This window comes from Thrips palmi, unplaced genomic scaffold (assembly GCF_012932325.1).
Source record: "Thrips palmi isolate BJ-2018 unplaced genomic scaffold, TpBJ-2018v1 HiC_scaffold_10, whole genome shotgun sequence".
Lineage (NCBI taxonomy): Eukaryota > Metazoa > Arthropoda > Insecta > Thysanoptera > Thripidae > Thrips > Thrips palmi.
The window spans coordinates 18,514,573-18,535,893 of record NW_023144621.1 but is presented as its reverse complement, the minus strand read 5'-3'; the positions used below and the strand labels follow the sequence as shown (position 1 = coordinate 18,535,893).

The 21,321-nt window shown below is 65.8% G+C and overlaps 1 protein-coding gene across 11 annotated transcripts in view; it reads right to left on the bottom strand.

Annotated features, from left to right (window-relative positions):
* LOC117646944 (sterile alpha and TIR motif-containing protein 1) overlaps positions 1-18,977 on the bottom strand; it is a 35,958-nt gene extending 16,981 nt beyond the window's left edge. The window contains exons 1-5 of one of the 11 annotated variants that reach the window (XM_034388379.1): positions 15,216-15,649; positions 6,091-6,102; positions 5,687-5,740; positions 950-1,045; positions 12-500 (exon numbers count right to left, since the gene is read on the bottom strand). In XM_034388379.1, coding sequence (XP_034244270.1) covers positions 12-500; positions 950-1,045; positions 5,687-5,740; positions 6,091-6,102; positions 15,216-15,302 — 738 coding nt within the window. In that variant the 5' untranslated portion in view covers positions 15,303-15,649. Of the gene's footprint in view, positions 1-11; positions 501-949; positions 1,046-1,725; positions 1,861-2,211; positions 2,327-4,265; positions 4,376-5,686; positions 5,741-6,090; positions 6,103-8,018; positions 8,538-15,215; positions 15,650-18,844 lie in introns of those variants that run through there. The other 10 variants (XM_034388372.1, XM_034388337.1, XM_034388406.1 and 7 more) reach the window with 10 other exon arrangements.
* Between the last annotated feature and the right edge of the window lie 2,344 nt (positions 18,978-21,321).

The window sequence follows — 21,321 nt, the reverse complement described above, 5'->3', positions numbered from 1 at the left end:
AAAGGCCTCACCTTTGTCTTGGACGCAGAGGTGACCCTCTTCTGTTCGAACTTAACGGACGTCTCCGCCGAGGAGCTGCTGGACGTGGCCGAGGCCATGGAGGAGGCCAGGCCGTTGCCCAGGATGGGCGTGCCGACGAGCGGCGGCGACCTGGACGCAGACAGCGGCGGCGAGACGAGGGAGACGGTGCCGTTCATGGGCGGCGGCGTGTCCGGGTCGGGGAACGTGACCAGCGGCTCGCAGCTGCCCGCCGTGCCCGGGGCGTCGTCGCGGTCCAGCTCCTCCAGAGAGCTGCGCAGGCGGCTGTTGGCGAACGCCGCCATGTTGGAGGACAGCGTCGACAGGTTCTTCATCTCGCTGATGCTCGACTTGAGCTCCGACAGGTCCGACTTCATGGACGTCGCCTTGAGCTCCGACGAGGACGTGCTCACGTGCACGCGCTGCGAGGAGGACGACGAGGACGTGGAGATGCGGCTGCTGGACGAGGACGCCGACGAGATCTGCGGGCAGAGGCCAGAGTGAACAAGGAGCTCTGCAGGCCGCCCAACAGACTGCCCGCTAAGTGGCGAGGCCCGAGGCCCCCCGGGGCTACACTGAGCCCCAGGCAGCCCCAGACCCAGCGGCTGTTCGTCGACACGGCGCACATGGCGCCCCCGCCCGCCCCCGCCCCTCGCCCCGAAGATTCCTGCGAAAGCCTCCGCCAAGCCTCGGATCTCCGCAGCAAGCGCAGCTTTCCTCTCGTGCTTTCTGGGGACGCCGTGGCTCTCGCCGTGGCTGCGACGCGCCACGCACGTTTTACGAGTGTGTCCGTCGGTTCAGTCCCCTTCACTAAACATCCGCCAAAAATAGTCAAGGTCGGAAGGCACCCGGCAAAAAGGAAATAAAACAAAAACAAACCCGTCCCGCCGCCGGGGCGTCGTCCGTTCACCACTCGACCCGACTCGCTCACCTGCTGCTGCTGTTGCTTGGCGCTCTTCTGCGTGAGGTTCTCCATGACGGCGGCCATGTCGCCATTTTCGGCCACCTCTCCGGGGAAGTCGGACAACTGCAACAGGAGGCGCACTGTGAGTGTGAGGTAGGGCGGCGATGAAAGCCGTCACACTGCCACCGAGAATGCTGCAGGCGTATTTTAGAGGCGTGTTATAGGTTAGCGAGGCAAGAGGGGGGCGTCTGCGGGCGGCGCGGTCCGAGCCACGCCGGGGCTGGGAGGGGAGGGGAGGGGAGGGGAGGGGAGGGGAGGGAGGGGAGGGAGGGGAGGGGAGGAGGAGGAGGAGGAGGAGGAGGAGGAGGAGGAGGGCGCCCATTCAGAAACAGCCGGCTGGCCCGGCAGGTCGGCCAGGACCAAGGCCAATGCCATCGGTGGGCGATTCGAGGCGCCTTGCCGTTCGCGGTGGTCCGTGCTGCTCCGTGCCCCACTGGGCCCCGCTGTGCCCCGCTGGGCATCGCGCCGCTAGGCCGAAATAGACAGATGGCTGGCCGGAAGTCCAAGTCAGCCACTCTCCCGCGCGTTTAGACCCGAAATCGAATTACGGACCGCAGGCGAGGCGGACTCTGCAATCTGCAGCCGGGCGAGACGGGCGAGCCGGGCGAGGCCATAGCCGGACCCTCGGCGACGCCGGCGTCGTCCAGCCAGCCCAGCCCACCACTAAGCAGCGGCACGCGTGGTCGGTCACCCTACGCTGCTCGCTGCGAGTGGCCACCCTAGACGACGCTAACCGCACTAACCAGGCGCACGCCGACCGTCGTCCTGTTGAGTCGCGGCGGCGGCGCACCCGAGGCCGCGTCCCGGCCAAGACGGCCACCACCGCGGTGCCACCGGCTGCTGTACGAGGTCCAGGAGCTCATGGCGGCGGCCAGGTCCCCGTCAACGCGCACGCCCTCCTGTCAGTCCACCGAGCCCACGCGGCGCGGATGACACGACGACGGGACAACGCGTTCTCGAAGACTGAATGACAGTTAGCGAGCCTCGGCGACGCCGTGTTAGTGGTGGGGGCGACGCCCCACATGATAACACGTCATTGGCGATCCCCCCTCCCCTGCCGGTTTACTACCTCACGATAGCGACAAGGCCGCCCCATTCATGTCCGAGCCCGGGGCCAGGGCACCGCCAGGGCACTGCCAGGGCACTGCCAGGGCCCAGGTAGGCCCGGCGACGCTCGGTCCATCCGGATCTGGTTCGCGGAACGCCCGTCCGCGGCCGCGCTTACTCACCGTCTTCATGAAGGCCTGCCGCGCCGAGTCGGGGAAAGGCAAGTTGACCCGCATCCTGAAGCGGTCCTGGTGGGGCATCGCGGTGCGTCGCGGTGGTGCGAGAACACGTCACTCCCTGCGGAAAAGGGCCGTGTACGTGTGTGTGCGTGCGAGTGTGTGCGTGCGCGTGCATTCGGTCATCCAATAAGCCTCGTAAATTGCTCTTCGACAGGTCTGCCTGGAGGCCGGAAAAGAGTGAAATGGTTGGCCCATCCCGCCCATTTCAGAGTTGCATGCAAGTGTCGTATGGACATGCCACACGGCCCGCTAGCTCCCCGTCGCCTCGATGCAGTCCCACAGGGGAACGCCGCGCGGAAAAAAAATGCAAACTCGGCGCTAAAAAGATCTAACAAACGTATCGGGAAGGGAACAACTGGACAGCTACGCCGCGAACGAAACCGCAACATTTGTGGAAACATTTGAGCGAAACCACCAATTGCTTCATCCCAGCCCGGTGGTGTGTTGGTCAAGGCGCGCTGCGCCCGCTTGGCGGTCGTCTATACATTTTGCGCAACATTCTGCTGCAGCATTCAAGCCCTCCTCGTGTAACGTAGCTGAGAAGGCTAGCCATTTTAGGGGCCTTTCGCTCTGAGTCCGGCTTCCTAGCTCCGTCGCTCCACTCGTTCCCCGGGCCCCACTGACCTGCAGCACTCTGGGCAAGGAGAAACTGGGGTGGGGGTCCAAGTCGCGCGACAGGTGAGACTGCTGAGGGCTGCAGCGGCCCGCCCAAGGGCCCGCCCCCGCGGCCAGGCGGCCCGTCGGCCCGGGTCTTGTCCACCCCAGCAGAACGACCGTGGGAACGAGCGTCAGCTACTTGCCCCGCAACGCCCAGCGCCCCACGCCCAGCAACAGCGGCGAAAACAGAAACTTTACCGTTTACTGGGGGCCCGGTAATAGGTTCTAAGGCACACCTCCGCGCTGTTACGCCGAAAGCGCGGCGAAGGTTTCGCGCGGTCTCGCGCATGGCACCGCACGGCTCGGCGCGGACAGTGCCGACTCAAACTCGGCTTCCATTGCCACTGTTTCGTAACTCGACGAACGTTCTACCTCCCAAAATCTGAAGCCCTCCAACAGGTGATGCTTCTTTTCCGCCATCGTGCTCTTCCCCGTTTTCGCTGACACCCGTTCCTATTGTACGCGATACGCCGCGGAGACGCCCCCGGCCCGCCCCGCCACCCTCACATTGTCTTCAGTTTCAGCCACGTCTCGCGACGAGCCCCGCGCGTCAGCACTGCGAGGCGAGTTCACCGGTGAAAATTGGTCGCGGGGGAAGTGGCGACGGCGACCGTGCCGTCGAACCCGGCCGTTGTTGTTCTCCGAAGCGCGCGCGGACGTACAACGTACGCATACGCGGCGGCAGGGCCGGCAGGGCCGAGGGGGCTCCACCGAGACGATCTCGGCGCGCCTCACCATTTTGGCTTGCAGTTCGAGAGCCGTTTGCCGGACGTGTTGCTGCCGCATAGCGCACTGCACCTGACGGGTCAAACCTACCCGGCAAAAGTGAAAAGTAAACAGTGTGCCGCCGTCAGCGAATCGGCCACGCGACTCGCGGTGCATGATGGAGTGCATCTGCACGCGTGCTGGCCGCGGTGCTGGCTGATGATGCTCGATGGCGACACACTGCCGTTCTCTTCCGTCCCAGTGAAAACGCGCGGGCACTCGCGGACCGGCGTCCACAGGGCGGCGAGAGCACTCCATTTTTGAACGCTCGCTGTGCCAGGCACTCGAAATCGGTTATCCCAGTGGTGTCGAGTGGAAACTTTAGCAGTTACAGCCGCGTTCGTCCACACGGATTAGGGACCCGGCTCTAAAGCGAGCTCGTTTCGATAAGTAAGAAATGTTTATAGCCCCTCCACACCCACGCCCCGGTGCGCGCGTTGCACGGTGATGGGATGATGTTTGAGATTAGGGTCACGGAGAGCCTTTCTAGAGACACGGGCCTTACACTTCCAGCCGACGCACACACACACACGCACACACGCACGGCAAGCAGCAACGCGTGGAGGGATCCTTACGGGCGCACAGGTCCTACATGTCACCCTGCTGCTGCTGCTGCATGAGTCACAGCCGCCAGCAGCCGCCAGCAACGGCCAACAGGTGTCGCCTGCTGACCGCGCGCACGCTGCGCACGCACAAAGCACGCGCCAAGTACCGGACGGGCGTCGCGACGCCCTCTATGGCCCCGACCAGGCCCCGACGCCGCGCTGCGTCACGTGTCGTGTCACGACCGGGTCCCGACTCACTGAGACTGAGACTGGACTGACTCACGGGCCGCTCCGCGCTCCGCGCTCGGCTCGCTCCGGACCTGGGGCCAGGGGCCAGGCCTGCCTCCTCCTCGGAGCTCCTCTCGCCCCACAGCACGCGCCGCCCAAGCCGAGGCGGCCGGGCGAAGGGGGCGGGGGGCGCCCCACCGACGCCGTGCTGGTGAAGCAGGGTCAGGTCCAGCCGGAGGTAACCGACGACGAGCCGACGGTAGCCGAAGGAGCCCGAAAGAAACCGAAGGTGCCCGAAGGCGCCCGAAGGCAGCGCACGAGCCGCCGCCCAGGCCGATAGGTACTCGATTGGCCGTGGTGGGGCGAGGATGTTACGGCGCGAGCCGCAGGATTCACAGGATGCCGAGGCGCGCGCCGCGGCCCCGCCAGGCCCCGCCAGGTCCCACCGGGACGCTCATTCAAGCTGTGGGCTTTTGCGGTTTGGTAACGAGGGGCGACGAGCGTGTGCAGAGAAGGAGGGGGAGGCGCAATGGACCCGCGGATGACTTCACCGAGAATGCAAGCCTGGCCGTAAATAGCACCTGACTGGCACCGCGGCCGGCCAGGCCGGCCAGGCCGGGCAGGGCCCCTCCAACTCTCCGGCCACGGCGCTGGACCCGCAGCGCTTCCAGGAATAACACGGCGGGCCGGAGGCTGCAGTCACCCGCTGGAGCCGCTGGAGTGACTCACGGCGGCAAGGCGGCACAAAGGGCTCCGACGCGCCGAGGCGCCGAGGCCGGCGGCAAGGATCATCGCGTCGCTCTGTCTCTGTCGCACTCGCGGAGCGTCCCGTAGGGGTCCCGTAGGGGTGCGAGAGAGACAGGGCGACGAAGCGCTGCCGAGCCGAGGCAGAGCCCCCGTGCCTTCCAGAACTTTCCCCGCTGGCTCGACGTCAAGACCTTCGGAGCCCGGAGTGCCGGAGCCAGCCGGAGCCCCGAGTGCTGGAGCTGGACGCGGCGACGCGGCGACGCGGCCAGTGACGTACATCGCCCACGCAGTGACTCAGGGCGAGCAGCGCCGGGCGGGGCGGCGCGGGGCGGCAGGGAGAGGGGAGTGGCGGCAAGCGGTATGAGAAATCCACCCGGCCTCGGCAGCGACGGGCCGCACGACAACACGGCGGGACGACGCGCCGCTGCAGGAGGCGGCTAAGCACATGCAGATGAGCTGGTGATTGGTGGACGTACCTTCTGCTGGGGCGACGCGGTGGGGGGCGGCCGCGGGTAGGTGTACTTGTTAAGCTGGAAAACCAAAACCAGGACGGGTTAGGCGCAAACCGAAACCAAACAGGTGGGATTAATACTGGACCGAGATTAAGGTGAGACAAGCAACGCGGTCGCCGCAATCAGGGCATGAATGTGCATGGCGGCCGGTGCGCGAACACCAGCCTTGCATGCAAAGTGACCCCGAAATGCATGTTGCACCCTCAAATCAAGATGGAATTATGTACACCGTCGCGATCGGTAAAACCAGCACACGCAAAAATGAGACCATGTGAACGGGGACATGCAGAAATATTACGGTCCGAGCGGCAACGACGCGCTAGAGAGCCGCGGGGGTGCAGGAGAGGAGGGACTGGTCCGAAGCTTACCGCCGAGCCTACCTGCAACACACAGACAGACAACAATCATGAGAAATTAGTCACCCAGAACAAACCGGAAACCTCAACGCAAGCGAGCGGATGGCCGGGGGACGGGCCGCCTCGTCAAACTTTTCAAACCCTTTCTCTCTTTCTGCTCGGCGTGACGTGGAGCGTGGAGCACCGCGTGAGTCACAGCGCCGCTCGAGAATCTTCCACCTCTAACGCGGCTAACGCGGAACGCGCTGGGCCGCTGGGTGACAGTGCAGCGCCGTGACGCCACCGCGACGTCACCTCGCCGTTGGACCGCGGCCAGGCGGTGGGCCGGCCGGCCCTTGAACCCTTGAACCCTCGAACCGCGCGGCCAACCTGGTGCCCCGCACCACCCCGCACCACCCCGCACGCCGCAGCCACCCTGCCTGGCCCGCCACGGAGTCGGCGGAGAGCCCCGTGCAGGGTAGGCAACTCCCGAAGGTCGGCGCACGCCTGCTCGGCGGGGTGCCTACCGCGCCGGGCGCTTTGCACCCGCCGCGTCTAGGCGGACGCGCGGCACGGCGTGCATAGCTCGCACTGGCACGAGCGTGGCGGAGTGGCGGAGTGGCGGGTAGCGGAATGCGGGGGGCATGACGTTCCGTCGGACGCGCGACCGGGCACGGCCGTGGGCACGGCCTAAAGCTCGCGACTTTGTTACGGATATAGCGAGGCGCTGCTCTCAAGTGGCCAAAGCAGAGCAGAGCTTGGCTGCCGCCCTGCCGCTCTCTGGCCGGCCGGCCGCCCGCGTGGCCGTCAGACCGGGCGGCTGCTATCTAGCCACTGCTAGCCTGGCTAGCCGCAGCCCCGGACCGCAGCGAGGGCAGGGGAGGGAAGGGGTTATCGCGGCGAGATCATTTAAACTCGAGACGGATGACGGCTGTCTGGCGGAGCGCCAAACACCCTTCACCCCACCTCCCACCTGCCGGCCTACCGCTGCCGGGCTGCAGGGCTGCCGGGTACTCTAGCGGTGTAGTAATGGCCCACGACTAATGGGGACCATTCGGGTCCACACACACACGCACACACGAACGCATCCAAAATCGAAACCGCGCGTCCGCGCCACCCTGTGGCTTGCGCCTCACCCCAGGCCAGGAAGAGTTAACGTAACATGCAATTCAATAATTTTATGTGATTTCACGATAGGATAGGATGATCGGACTTGAAAACTCAATCACTCCATGAGTGCCCCTTACTGAACAGGAACAACACGCCTGGATTGGATGTTGAGAAGTTTTTGTCATGTTGGCCCTGTGTTTTGGTCCGTGGCGCGACCGCCGCACTGCCGCCGATTCGGTAGAGACCCGCTCGACTGGAATCCCGGGGCCTCACCTCACCGGCCAAAATACGCGCGTGTCACCTTCGTCATCGCGAGCCGGTGCGGGCCGGTGCGGGTCGGTGCGGGCGGTGCGCCGACGCCGCGGCCCCCGCACCGGATGAACCGGACGGCGCGCTAGGTGCCAAGGAAATGCACAAACACGAGCACGTCCCCGTCGTAGCACGCACCGCCCGCCAGGGACGCGGACGCCACGGCCGGCCTCGGCGCGCCGTACACTGTTGTTGAGTTGATCACGACCCAGTCAAGGAGTCGGCCGCGGTCTGTGTTTCCGTCACGGTCTCTCTCACACTTGTGGGCGCTCGTTGGTCGTCCCGTATAGGAGTGAGAAAGACAGCGAGTTTCAGGAGGGGCGTATGTCAGGGGAGAAGCGCACTGGCCCACGGCAGTCTGTTTTGTTTTCGTTTCGGCAAAACGCATCCCCATCCTGGCTTGGCGCCGTGGCGCCGTGCCGCGGCCACGCACACCAAGAAGCTCGGGCAGGGCGGCGACCCGCGACCTGCGATCCGTGTCCTGTGACCTCCCAGGTCGCGGAAAACCAAATTCTTCCAGGACGTCGGCGACGGCGTCTAACCTGCGGTCTCTGCAGCTGCGGGGACTTCGGCTGCTGAGGGGACAGCGGAGGACGCTGCGGCGACGGCGAGTGTTGATGTTGTTGAGGGGACAGAGGAGGACGCTGCGGCGACGGTGAGTGTTGTTGTTGAGGAGGCAGCGGAGACCGCTGCGGTGATGGCGAGTGTTGAGGAGGCAGCGGAGGACGCTGTGGCGACGGGGAATGCTGGTGCTGTGGAGGCAGCGGAGGACGCTGCTGCACCGTGGCCGCGCTGGCCGCGCTGGGCGTCGCCTTGTCTTTCTCCGGCTGCTGCTTCCTGCTCGGGAGGAACCACTTTTTGGCCACGGACACCGAGGAGGACGGCGACTTCTTGTCCTTGTCCTTCATGGCTGCGGCGGTGGCGTCAACTTTGACCCGAGACTACACAGTCGCACTCAGCGTCCGAAGATGTCACCCGGTTCTTCGGGGTCCACGGCGTGTCGGGGCTCCGGTTGCACCGCGTCCGCGCGTCCGCGTCCTGGAAGCCGTCGTCCGAGGCGCCGCTCCGCCGCTCGCACAAGAAGTGCGTCGTCCCGAGGCGAGCCGGCGAGCAAGGTCCACGGAGCCAAAGTCCGAAAAGCCGCTGGCCGCTACTGGAGCTGGTGTGCGGGGGGTCCCGGTCGCGGCGACTACGAACCACACACTGAACCGCGCGGTCTGCCGGCCTGGCTAGCCGCGGGGCCGCGGGGCGCGCCGCGGGGTCACAGTGCCGGAGGGGGCAGTGGCGGGTTGGCGGGGTGCCGCGGGGCAGCCGGGGTCCACGCGCGCTCCGATCGGTGTCGCTTGCAGGCGGCGACTGGCGCCGCGCTCACGGCGGTACGGTGCGCCGCGCCGCGCCACGCCGCGTCCTGGCGACATACCGCGCGATGGTGGATGCGCGCTCACGTCGTCCGCCGTTTTTATTTATAAACGGCACAAGGGTTACCGAGAAGCCGGCCTCGCACGTCACGCCCGACGCCCCGCGCGACGCCCCTCGCCCCGCCCCGCATCGCCACGGCACGGTCAACGCTCGACGGGTAACGAGCAACCGGTGCGGTGAGCGGTGCCGGGTTCCGTTCAGGTCGTATAATAGCTGTTATTGCAATAAACAGGCGCTGTAATTACTACACTATTAATGATTAGCCTTGTTATCGAATGAATGGATTTGTTCCAATGAGATAACGCATGGCGATAATAACAGGTTGTTAGGTAAATCGAGGTAAATTCTATAAATAGGACCCATTTCAACTTTTGAACAGCAGCTGCGCCGTTGTGTCTTTGTAGCCAAATGCTAATGGGTTTGGGGAAGCGCCTTGTTGCAGAGCAGAATGCAGACACACCATCACCAACGCCCGAAATGCGTCAACGACAAAAGAAGCGAAGCAACACACGGCGGCCGTCTCCCTCTCGCTGGCACTGGCACACTGGCTCGCGGCAAGAGAGACAAGGACGTGGCGGGGAGCGCGGAGACAGCAGAGGCAGGTGCGCGACGCAGACAGGGGGGAGACAGGGTCTTGGCGCACGGAGGCTGAGGATTCGTCATCGGGTTCTCCGAATCACCGCCACAGTGGACTTATTCCGAGAGTCGTTGTGGTCGCTCTGTCCCTTTCGCACCCACACGGGATGCCCCATGAGTGCGAGAGAGACAGAGCGACGAAAACGACCCTCGAAATCAGACTGCAGACGAGCCGCCGAGGCCGGTAGACAAGCCGGTAGACCAGTAAGCGGGCAGTGCAAACGTGCCTGAGGCCAACATAGTATTGACCGTGGACCAGGAACATGCACTTCCCACTGACAGAGAACATAGTGATCCATGGGCATTCCCTGCTCGGTACCACCGGGCCCAGTGCCAATGCACAGAGGTGGACGGTTTTTCAGAAATAAATATCAGAATAACTCGGCACGCAAATATTGTCTTCGATAAAGCCGCCTCGGAGGAAGCCCGCGGCGTTCAAAGAACCGGACCGTTCGTCGAACGGGCGCCGCCCCCGCGGACTTCCCGGGAGCCCCCACCCCATCCCCGGGACGGCTCGGGCGGGGGTCGCCGCGCTGATCGTTGACAGTGAGAGACTGAGAGGGCCAGCCCGGCCAGGAGTCCGGCGCCCTGCCAGGAGAGCGTGTTCAAATTTCGTAACAGTCATCTTAGTCACTGCCGCGACGCGGCGACGCGGCGCGGACTTCCCGGGAAATCCGCGATATGTCCGTCGCTTCCTTCGTAAAGAGGGCCGGCACGCCGCGAATCGCGAATCCGTTTCGCGAGGCGGTCATTCCCCCGCGGCCGCCGAAAGGGTCCCGAAGCGTCCCGCTTGCTCCGCGCTCCGCCGATGCAGCGCAGCAGTGCCGAGCAGTGCGCAGCAGCGGCCTGGCCCGAGGCGGCCCAGGGCCTGGCCGGCCGCCAGTGGGGCGGCTCGCTTTTGGCGGGAACGTGATGGAAGCATTGTGAGTGCGGGGCCGCGATACATTGACGTCCCTCGGGGCACAGACTATCCCTCAGCCCAGCACAAGCTTTCTCGTTTTATTTTGTTTGAGGGCGGTACTGCAGAGTTACACACTTCGTCCAAAACAAACGATTACTTCAGCGCCCACCGACTCGTCGTGCTGAGCGTGCAGATAACCAGATAGACCGACTTGTTTCACGAACGGCCGTACCAGCGTACCGCGCGAGGCAAGTGAGTTATCAGTCTGGAATGCGGTCCGGCCCGGCACGATAGCGGGGCATCCTCAAAGGTCGGCGGAGACGACGCGCCTGATGTGTTTGGAACGCCGCCGCGGCCGGGGCTCGACGAGCAGTGTACCGGCGAGCACCGCGCTGGCGAGCACACTGGCGAGCACCGCACAGGTGCAGCATGGCGCGAGTTTTCCTCAATTTGACACGGCCGGTTAGCAGAGCTCCCCGCACCGATTCCTTTGATCGTCTGCCCACTCCGCGACGCGCGAGCGGTCCCCGCGCTCCGCGGCCGGCGCGGCCACGGCGGCGCCGACACAGACACGACGGCGCAGTTCCGCCCGCGGCCGCCGGGCGGCACCACCAGTCGCGGCGACGCCAGCGCTCGCCATGGCCGGCCAAACAGCGGCAGCAGCGCGAACTACGGACCAAAACAAACGCTACGTGTGGGGCTGGCGCAGGCTGGCGTGGCGCGCGGCCCATTCGAACGGCGTCCGCAAGCTTTGCGGCACCACTGCTCTCAAAGGTGGTGTTGCTAATCACGCTTCCTCGACAGGGCATGAAAGACAAAGATCTTAAGACCACCCCCACGCTCAGGGAGTGCAATTTGCAACAAGCGCTCACGCAGGGCGGCCGCCCAAAGGCAAACCCAAAGTCCACGTGCAGCCGGGGCCAGGGCCAGGCTCGCCTGGCTGGCTGCAGCACCGCGCCAGGAGAACGGCGACGACGGCGATGGGGGCCCCTAATTTGCTGAGACTTCGGATTCGGAACCGCGGCCAACTCGACGAGGGCCTCCATGGACCGGAACGCCTCTTGCGCTGAGAGCCATCCCACGCAGCGCCCCGCCGCCACGCCCCGCCGAGGTACCCGAGCCGCGCGCGCAGCCAACAACAGAAAATGAGAAACTTGATCATTTGGAGCACGACGCGACGCGGCGACGCGCGGCAGGCAATGCCAGGGCAATGCGTGGTCGAGATCAAGGTTGGCGCGCGTGTCACTCAGCGGGCCGGCCGCGACTTTGCGGTGCCACGGCGGTGCGCGGCTACGCCCCGAAATTATTCACGGCGAGGAGGAAGCTGCTCTCGGTCACCTTGATCGGGATGTAGAGGAAGGCAGGCTATGCTACTGCGTTTCAATTATCGCGTCTCGAGCATTTCGAGTAAATCAAGTTGGTGGTGACGCGGCGGCCGGCGGCAAGTCCTTCCTCTGGCCTGGCCGCGTGCTGGCCGGGGCGCACGGAGACGAGACTCAGCGAGGCTCCGCGAGAGCGCGCGGGCGACGCGCCCCGCGGAGGACGCGACGCGACGCGACGCCACCGGAAACCGGGGGCGTCATGCAAAGTGGACCGGAAACTGTTGCTCAAGTGCTGCTACCTCAACACACAATGCGTCCGGCCGGCCGCCAGCACCGCGCGGCGCCGCGGCCATCGGCCATTTGGGTTCGACGCGCCGCCACACCCCGCCCCGCTTTGTTTAAAATTAAAACATCAAGGTCGCCGCTACAAGAAGGCCACCTGCATGGCCGTCACGGGGTGCGGGACGCCGTTTTGGCCGGCGGCCGCGGCGCGACTGACTTGGACCGCGCCACCACCACCGGCCAGGGCGGCGTCGTCAAACTGACGGCCTCCCCGCCCCCCTCCCCGGGGACCTGCCAGCAGCCTGTCACCTACGACAGCCCCTTCGCCGCGGCTCTGATGGAGCTCCGATTCGGAACGAAATAGCTATTTCAGCCCCGCGGCGGGCCACACTAAACAAGACCAAGAACGCTTTTCTTTTCCGAGCCGAAATCGTTTCGTCAGCCCGAGGGCATTTATTCACCCCAAAGCATTTTTGCGAGACCAGCCGCGCCAGCAGAGACAGCCTTCACTGTCTCTCTCACGGGGAGCGGCCCAACGGTGAGAGAGAGACTGAGCACTGTTCCGGAATGACTCCACCCCGCAGGCCCGCCCAAGAACCAAGGACCGTAGCGCACAGCTGCGTGCTATTAGGCGGCCGCGGACACAGTGGACACCGTGGACACCTGCCGCGCCGATTCAAGATGCACTGTACCACCGCCTTGGCGGCCATGGCCATCGCCGCGCGCAAAGCCTGCAGCCTGCAGCACAAAGCGCCCAAACGTCCCCACCGGCCGACCTGCCTTCGACGTCTTCGACGGCCCCCTCGTTGACGGCCGAAGCGCCCGATCGCCCCAGTTGCCTCCACGCCGGCGGGGCAGTGGCGGCGCTCGCGGTCCTAGTCCAGGCTATTTTTGACCGCGGCCGGGAATCTGTCGGGACACGGCAGCGGCCCTTGGCGCCGCCAGAGCCTGCCCGCCGCGATTGGAAGTCGCAGTGCAGGCACGCCGAGGCACGCAGTGCTCCAGCGTGGACACGACATCGAGCACCAATTTGGAGTCAGAGGCAGAGAGGCGGTGGCAGCGACACTGTGGCACTCCAGCGGGGTCCGTGAGCCGGCCAGGCTGGCTTTCAAAGAGGCCCGACATGAGGAAGAGGGTGGGGAGGAGGAGGGCGTGCGTTGCACTGTGTGCCGTGCGCCGTCTGGCCGTCTGCACCGGAAGGGTGTGCCGAATTCCTGCATCGAGGGCCTCTCCCAGGCCAGGCCGGGCACAGCGGCTGAGGGACCGAGCGGCAGGTTAGCCAAACTCACACCTGAGGCGGCCGAGCGCGTGCCATAGGAGGAATGATTCAACCTCCAGCAACGTGAGCATCCAATAAACACCAAAAACTGGCTGCAATTTGGCAAAAATAGTTCTTTGTCTTTTAAGGAATGTTAATTTGGCTTAGTCCTTCAGGAACTGCTTGGTTCCACATTGTCACTTTGTGACTTTGGCCAATCGGTCTGGCCCACGAACCACTTTGCAACGCGCTTATCTACCATCGCGACGTCTTTGAAGTGGCGGGGCGTAGCGAGGCGGGGGCCGGCCGGCACGGCGCGAGGAGGTACCGGCCAGGTGCCCCCCCCCCCTTCCCCTCTCCCCCTCCCTCCTTCTCTCCCTCTCTCCTGGTCCCCGCGCGCTACCTGACAAGCTACCCGCCCACTCGGATCGCCAGCCTCGACTCAGTTCGGACGGACGTTTCAAAAAAGAAATACTTTTAAAAAGATTCCTCGTTGACCTGAAAGGTCAGCCACATATGTAGCCATGGTGCGGGCAAGGCTTCGCTTCGCTCCGAGCGCGTCTTACACAACGCGAGGAGAGCGTCGCGAGGCGAGGCAGTACACGTACCGCGTCGCTCGCTCTGCTTTGCATCGCCCATCGCCTCGGGGCGTTGCGGCGTGGGGCGTGCGGAGTGCGGCGTGGCGGCCGGGACGCCGTGAGCACGGAATGGCATGGCGCTGGAACGGACGGCCATCGGCAGCCCGACGTGGAAAAACACGCGACGCAACACGGGGCGCCATGCCCTCGCCGGGCGAAGCGCTTTGCTTTCTGCGTCGGAGTGTACCTCCTGGGTGCAGATTGGTGCTGTGCGCCGTGCCGCTGCTAATCCCCGACGTCCCCGACGTCCCCGACGAGGCCGTGACGAGGCCAGGGCCATATCGTGGGCCATCCAAACGAAAGCAAACAAACGACCCGGGTGGACAATGCCAGGGAAAGGGACAAAGTGCCTCGATCCGACGAGGAGTCCGACAAGGAGTCCGACGAGTCGCTGTCCAGTGTCCAGGTCAGCCGTCGTCGTCGGCCTCACTGCTGCCGCCCGCCTTGTTTTTCACGTCGTCGTCTAGGCAAACACGATTCAGAATTCCCCAAAATGAACGCTTGAAAGCTGAGTAAGCGTTACTGCACCTCCCGTTGCATTGGCTTGCCGTTGGCTTGCCGTTGGCTTGCCGTTGGCTTGCCTTGGTGCGGCCGACGACCCGCGCACCCCGCGCGTAAACACCATCCTAGGCCTGGCCTTTGTGCAAAGGTGTGTGCGTGCGAGCGTGCGTGTGTGTGACACTGTGTGCGTGCGTCTGGCGTCTGGCGGCCGGACGGCGCCGTTCTATGTGGGCGTCCTGCTGGCGGGCCGCGCCGTGCCGCGCCGGGCCGAGCTATGAGTTGTGACTAGGGCGCGGTGCTGCAGCGGCCTGCAGTGGCCTGCACCGCGGAGCCGGGGTGGGGCGGGGCGGGGCGAGGCGGGGCGGCGGGGCGCCCCACATCGCGGCGGTGCAGTACCGGACGGCCCACGCAGCGCGCGGCGCAGCGTGGCGGTCCGCAATCTCGGTGCGGATTGAAACACGGCGTAGCGCCGCGTAGCGCGTCGCCGTGCCGTCCGCGCCTTATCGGCACCCTGGACCTGGAGACGGCGCGGCAGCCATGGCGGCAGTGCGGCCCAGTGCGCAGTGCACCGGACTCGCGGACTGTGACGTCAGCCTCGACAACCGCCCCCACTACAAATTTATCAGCTGCTGTGTATCGTTGGATAGAAGATAGAAGGTTAGGGGAGCGATGTCCATCGGCCACCAGTGGAGCGAGCCACATCGGCGGGGCAGCGGGGCGAGGCCTGCGCCGCGGGCTCTTCGACTTGAGGCGCTCGATGACGACGACGGGGATGGACTCACCAGGAAGCGAGCCCGCAGGTGGTCGTCGGGCACCGTCACACTGCGCCGGAACGCCTTCTGGCGCGGCGGCGGCACCGTGGTCTCCATGGCAACGGGCAGCAGACGTGACGAGACGGGACGGGAAGGGGCGCCGTCGTCAGCGCGGCGGTCCAAGCCGGTCCGCGGCGTCCGCGGCGTGGTGAACGCGGTCAAAGCACACGACACGCTTCATCGCTCATAATTGCACCCGTTACCGATGATAAGACAAGGCCAGGCCGAGGTCACACTTTGTCGGCGCACACACTGACGGACGGACAGACAGACAAGCGCGCGCACATGTGCAAGTGACAGCAGAAGGGTTATCACGACAGTTCCGACTGCAGCCAAACGACTTGGAGGTGGGCGACGATCTCGCGGGCAGACGCGTGCTCCGTGGCTCCGTGCACGCCGTGCGGCTGGCGGTTGGTTCGTCCGGCGCCGACGCCGCCGACGACGACGGTGTCCAAGAGGAGCGCGGCCGACGCGAGCCAAGCCGAGCGCGACCTTCCTCTGGTGCGGCCAGGCGCCCACTGGCTGGCGCAGCGCAGCGCACAACGGCAGGCGCAGCCACCAGCAGCACCAGCAGCCACCAGCAGCAAGCGGAGCACGGCGGAGTGCGGGGCAGCAACTTGTGCCCCGACCTCCCGACCCGCCCCGCCCCGCCAGCCATCCACTCGGGCGGGGCGTGGGGCTGGGGCGTGGTGGGGCGTGGTGGGGCCTCGCTGCAGCCTGGGCAGCCAGGGTGTGGCGCGCCATGCCATGGCGAGCGGACGACACCTGCACCCGATGTGAGTCACTCCACTCGCCATCCCGATCGCACATCCGGGACGCCGCGCTGGAGGCTGGAGGAGGCTGGAGCAGGCTGGAGGTGGACGAGGGCGAGAAGGGCGAGGACCCTGTTGCCGGCCGGCCCCCGGTTCGAACCCCGCTGGCGGCGGCTCGCTTTTCCAAACCGGATGGATGAGATGCCGGCCAAACCGCTTCCATGCCATGCACCTTCCTGGGTGCGTGGGCCGTGGAGGGGCGGGGCAGGGCGGGCAGGGCGGGCACACCCACACCGCCCCTGCCGAACCCTGTCAAAACACTGCACTAAATTTAGTCCGCGCCCTCTCTCCCTCTCTCTCCCTCCCTCTATCGGCCCACGTACTCGCCACCGGCACCCCATACCGCGGCGCCGCGTCAGCCGGACGACTTTATCGCGGCGAGCAAAAAACAAAGCGGCCGCTGGCAGGTATCGAACCCGCAACCCGCGATACAGACGGCCCTTCCGAGAATAAAGTGTGGCGGCGGCGTGATAAGTAACAGTGCGCGGACACCACGGAGTCGTGGAGTCGCGGGCGAGGCGGAGCGAGGCGGAGCCAGCAGGCTGATTCCAAGCAGCGCTTTCGTCGCTCTGTCTCTGCCGCACTCGTGGGGCGCGCCGTGGGTGCGAGAGAGACAGGGCGTCGGAACCAGGCTGCAGGTCGACAGTTGGCACCACAAGCGCATTACGTTTGCGTCGTTGCGCGCGAGAGAGACTGGCTCCGCGACGACGCACCGCGCTGGCGGCACTCGAGACTCAATGCGGTAAATCACAAGGAATTAACTTGTCGTGTAATCCCACTCCTGTTTTCAGGTTCCGGTAAAGGCCAACCGCGGCAGGCATCTCTGCCGGGATGGCACCCACATTTCGAATTCCAGACAGTAAACATCCCTGTTACAACCGTCCTCCCTGTCCCTGGCTGTGGTGGGCTTGGAGGTCCATTCTGGTTCGTTGGTTTAGAGTTTAGTCCCTTGAAGTGGAGGCGAGCAGGAATCCTTGGTACTTCTCTTTCCGACAAAATCCGCGCTCTGGCCAGGTCAGCGCGCGCCGCCGCGGCGACTGTGCCCGCGAGAGATCAACAACCGCGCAGTGCATTGCGGCGTGCGGCGCCGCGCGGGCCTCCCCTCCCCGCCCCGGCGGGCCGGGCTAGGCCGGGCCGGACCGCCACCGCCGCCGCGGTCGCTTTTATCGCCGGTCCTAGACGCTTTACTGCCGCGAGGACTGGCCGCCATTCCGAAGCGGCGCTTCTTCGCTCCGTCCCTCTCGCACCCGTGCGGGATGCTTGATGGGTGCGAGAGAGACAGCAGGACGAAACACGCGAAACACTGATTCGGAATGAGGCGGCTGGCGAGGCAATGCAGGCGAGACGCTGCTGCCCCAACAGCTAGACCGCTCGGCCCACGCCCCCCGCCCCGCGCCGCCCCGCGCCGCCCCGCGCGCATGCGTGAACTGCGGCCTTCCCTGAAAGCACACAGCCGCCCGCGCGGCCCGCGCACAAACACGGTTTTCACGAACGGGACGAAGGTGGCGACGAAAGCTGTGCGACATGTCGGCCGCGGTGAGTTTCGTGGAAGGCTCTGGCTGCGGTTGTACAGCAGGCCTGCCTCGAAAGCGGCCTGCTCGGCCTCAATGAAGCGCGTGTTTCGCTTCTTTACGAGAGGTACGCTGCCATGCTGCTATACACCGCGCCTCCCACGCAGCATCGCAGTCTCAATCGCGCGCCGCGCGCCGCGCATCGAGCTGGCCGAGCACGGCGCGCCGAGGGCCGCCGAGCGAGCCCTCCCGAGCTGAGCCGAGCTGGCCGACTCGGAGTAGGCCCGAGTCTTGGCCGAGGCGAGTCGAAGCCGGGGCGAAGCCATGGCGAAGCGGCACGAGCGCGACGGGGCGACGCGACGCGCGAGCCTTTCGACCATTCGGCCATTCGGCAGGGCGGCCGCCGCCTCCGAGGCCGCTTCGCCTTGCCTCGCAACGCCTCGCGGGTCCGCGCGCTGCCGTGTGCGGCTCGCTGCGGGCACGAAGTGGAGCATCGTGGGGCCGGGCCGCAGCGCCGCGAGGAGGTCGCCTGCCTGTCGGGCTCCTGATTCGCCTTTCACCCGCTGGGCCAGCGCGCCGCTCCGCCCGTCGCCCGCGCCCGGCCCGGCCCGGCCGGGAGTTTGGCTTTGGGCCGCGGTGTCGCGCTAGTCGCTGGGCCTGGCCTCGCTAGCCACCGCACTGCACTACGCCGCAGCCTTGGCTCGCAGTGCAGTGCTGGCCCACGACTGCCCACGACCGTGTCCATAGGCGTGTGTTGTCAAAGCACGGCTACGGCGCGGAGGGCGCGGAACCAGAGCGCAGTTCGATCGGCCGCAATGCGTGCGAGAGCGAGGCGCGCGCGCCCGACCAGCGGCACGCTGCAGCACTTGCGCGTCGGAACGGTGGCCTGCCCGCACGGCGCTCGCGTCGCGTCGCCTTCCAGTTCGTTCTGCTGTTCTGCTCCGCCCTGCCCGGTCGTGCCTTCGCACCCTCTGCCGCTCGCCACGCGATATTTCATGGGCGACAGACAGTGGCAGGCAGGACCGGCAGGGACCTGACTCGCGCCCCGCCGTCGCCACCGAGGAATGCTCTATTTCATCCCGAGCGACGTCCCCGTCGACCTGGCGCGTCGCGGCGCTAAGCGTCGCGACGCCTTGCCGTCTGCGCAGGAGGCCAGGGCGATGCGTCTGTCTCATCGGGAAGGCGTTGCTGCCTGCCTCTCGGGCGGCGCTCTCCGGCACTGCTGCGGCACTGCTGCGGCCCGCCCACGCGGTGCCCGTCGTGCCCGTCGACTCACCTTGGACACGGGTGCTGACGTCGGCGCCGCACTGGCCGGCCCCGTGGTGATGAGCTTGAGCAGCGGCCGGTTGGCGCGACGGATGGACCCGGACCCTGGGATGCCAGGGGCGCCAGGGCCCGTTTTCGCTCCGGGTGGCTTCAGCCCGGACGGCGACGCGCCGCCGCTGAGGTTCGCACCCGGGCCCGTGGGCGTCGACGGGGTGCTGCTGGCTGGGGGCTTGCCCGTCGAGTCCCTTCTGAGGCGGTCCTCGCAGCCGGGAGTGGACGGTGGGGTGGGGCTGGCAGCCGCCCTGGCCGTGGGCTGTCCGCGCCGCATGGTGACCTGGGGAAGCGGGAAGGTACGCGTTAGTGGGCTGGTCCAAGTGTCGCCTTGTATTGACGGCGCCGTCGCCACGTCCTGGCAAGCCTCAAGCCTGGCAAGGGCCCGGGGCGGGGCCCGGGGCCCGGGGGACCTTGCGGAGCAAACTGGGTGCCAATCTGCGCGTGGGGCGGCGAGGGGCGGCCCCGGTTGACAGAGTGGCTCTGCCAACTCGCGCGGTCGCGTTCGAAGCGACAACGCATCCCCGTGCCCCGGGGAGGTGCTTTCTGACGCGGTGACACGCCGACGGCGCGCGCCAACGTGTCCGCGGATGAGAAATGGGGAGCGTGGCGTCCGACACGCGTAGCGCGCGTAGCTCGCGTACCCGCCACGCGCATTGCCGCGGCCCCGGCCTTGCCGGCCTTGCCCCGGTTCAATCAGGTGGACAGGTGGGAAAGGTGAGGCGGAGCGATCCCCGCCCCGAATCAAAAATAAGCTGCTGCGTTCGCGCGCACGCCGTACCGCCGTACCGCCACCCTGGTACGCGCTTTGCTTGGCGCGCTCGGCCGGCCAGCGCGGCGTCCGCGTCCCTTGGCGCGCCTTGTATGGCATGCCCGCCTCGACTACTTCGAGGTTCGAGGCAGCGCAGCGCAGCGAGCGCCGGGTGGCGCGCACGGCGGGCGGTCCGCGTCGTGGAGTCGCGGCCGAGTCGACAACAACAACGCGTACTCGCGGACCAGGAGAAATAAGCTGGGAACGAGAGGGCAGAAATCCAGGCCACTGTTTTAATGGAAAACGCTTCGGCATTTCTTCGACTATTCGCGTCCTGTACGAAGCACTTGGCATGTTTTCGCCCCCGTCATGCAAAGGGCGCGTATTGTATGGCTCACTCTCTCCGACCCAAAGACTCACTTGTTTCTGGTCTTCTTCTGTGATTACGAGATACGCGGTGGCACCCGCGTGTGCACCCGCACTCAGCGGTTCACTTTGTCACCGTGGTGCGCCGTGCCGCGCCGTGCCGTGCCGCGCCTCGCCAGTCACTCTCCTCCATGGAGGTGCACTCGCTGCCCGTCGTTATCGTCCTCCACACTGTCACGCACGAGGAGCCACGGCCACTGCCCGCGCCCGGCCACCACCTTTTATCGCCTTATCGTTCGGCGCCGCGGCGCGCCGCCACGTTTCGCGGATCACGGTCTCCAGATCGCGGTTCGCGCTTCTCGGGCCGCGGTGCCGCGGTGCACGGCGACGGGCTGCTTCGAGGCGCGACGCCGCGACCCACCGCCGCACTGGCCTGTTTGGCACACTGTCCCCATGCCAGTGCTGCCAACCAGACTCGCCGCCAGTGGCGCGCGCGCTGCGCCGGCCAGCAGGCAGGGCTACCAGCGCCAACCGGCCGCAGGACTTCCCCCTCCTCCCACACCGTCCACACCGTCCACACCGTCCCACACAGCGACGCCAACCCAACGCCGCACGCCGCGCTTCGGTAACAATGCAACAGACTGATTCCGAGCAGGAGGTCTCTCCAGGGTTTCTCTCTCTCGCATTGTGCGAGAGAGGCGAGCCGACAGGACGCTCCTTTCAGGAACAGCCTGCGGCCTCCAGGGACCCGCGGACACTCCCTGTCCTGCTAGAGACTCGCCTCTTGGGACTAGGCATTTTGCCATCAATTAATTCCAATTCCAGAAAAGCTAACCAGTTGTTATAGAGTGGTAGGAATTGTAGATTGTACAGCAAACGAAGAGCAGGCGTGGCGACTCATATCTGATTATGGAAGCCCTTGGCGACCGGGTACTCGCAAGAGACAGTCGAAGTGTCAAAAACAAATTTGTCAGTTTGATGAAAACCGTCGGCCCGTCTTATTGCATAATATTGCAGCTCTCTTGCACCCCTCCGGAACGCCCCACGAGTGCGAAAGAGACAGAGGGACGTTAAAAGAGGGCCTGTCAGCCGTTTCAGCGGGCAGTTACACACGCATTCCACACTCCGATTGTCAAGCGGGCCAGCGGGCCACTGGCACCTAACATCACTCTGTATTATTAGTAAAGACGTCATGGCCTCTGCTCCCACGCCGTAATGGTCGTCCAGGACACACACTTGAGCCTCTCACGTGGGCACGTGGGCACGGCGGCACGGCGGCACGGCGCCATGCGGCTTGGCGATAGGCCCTCGCGGCCTTG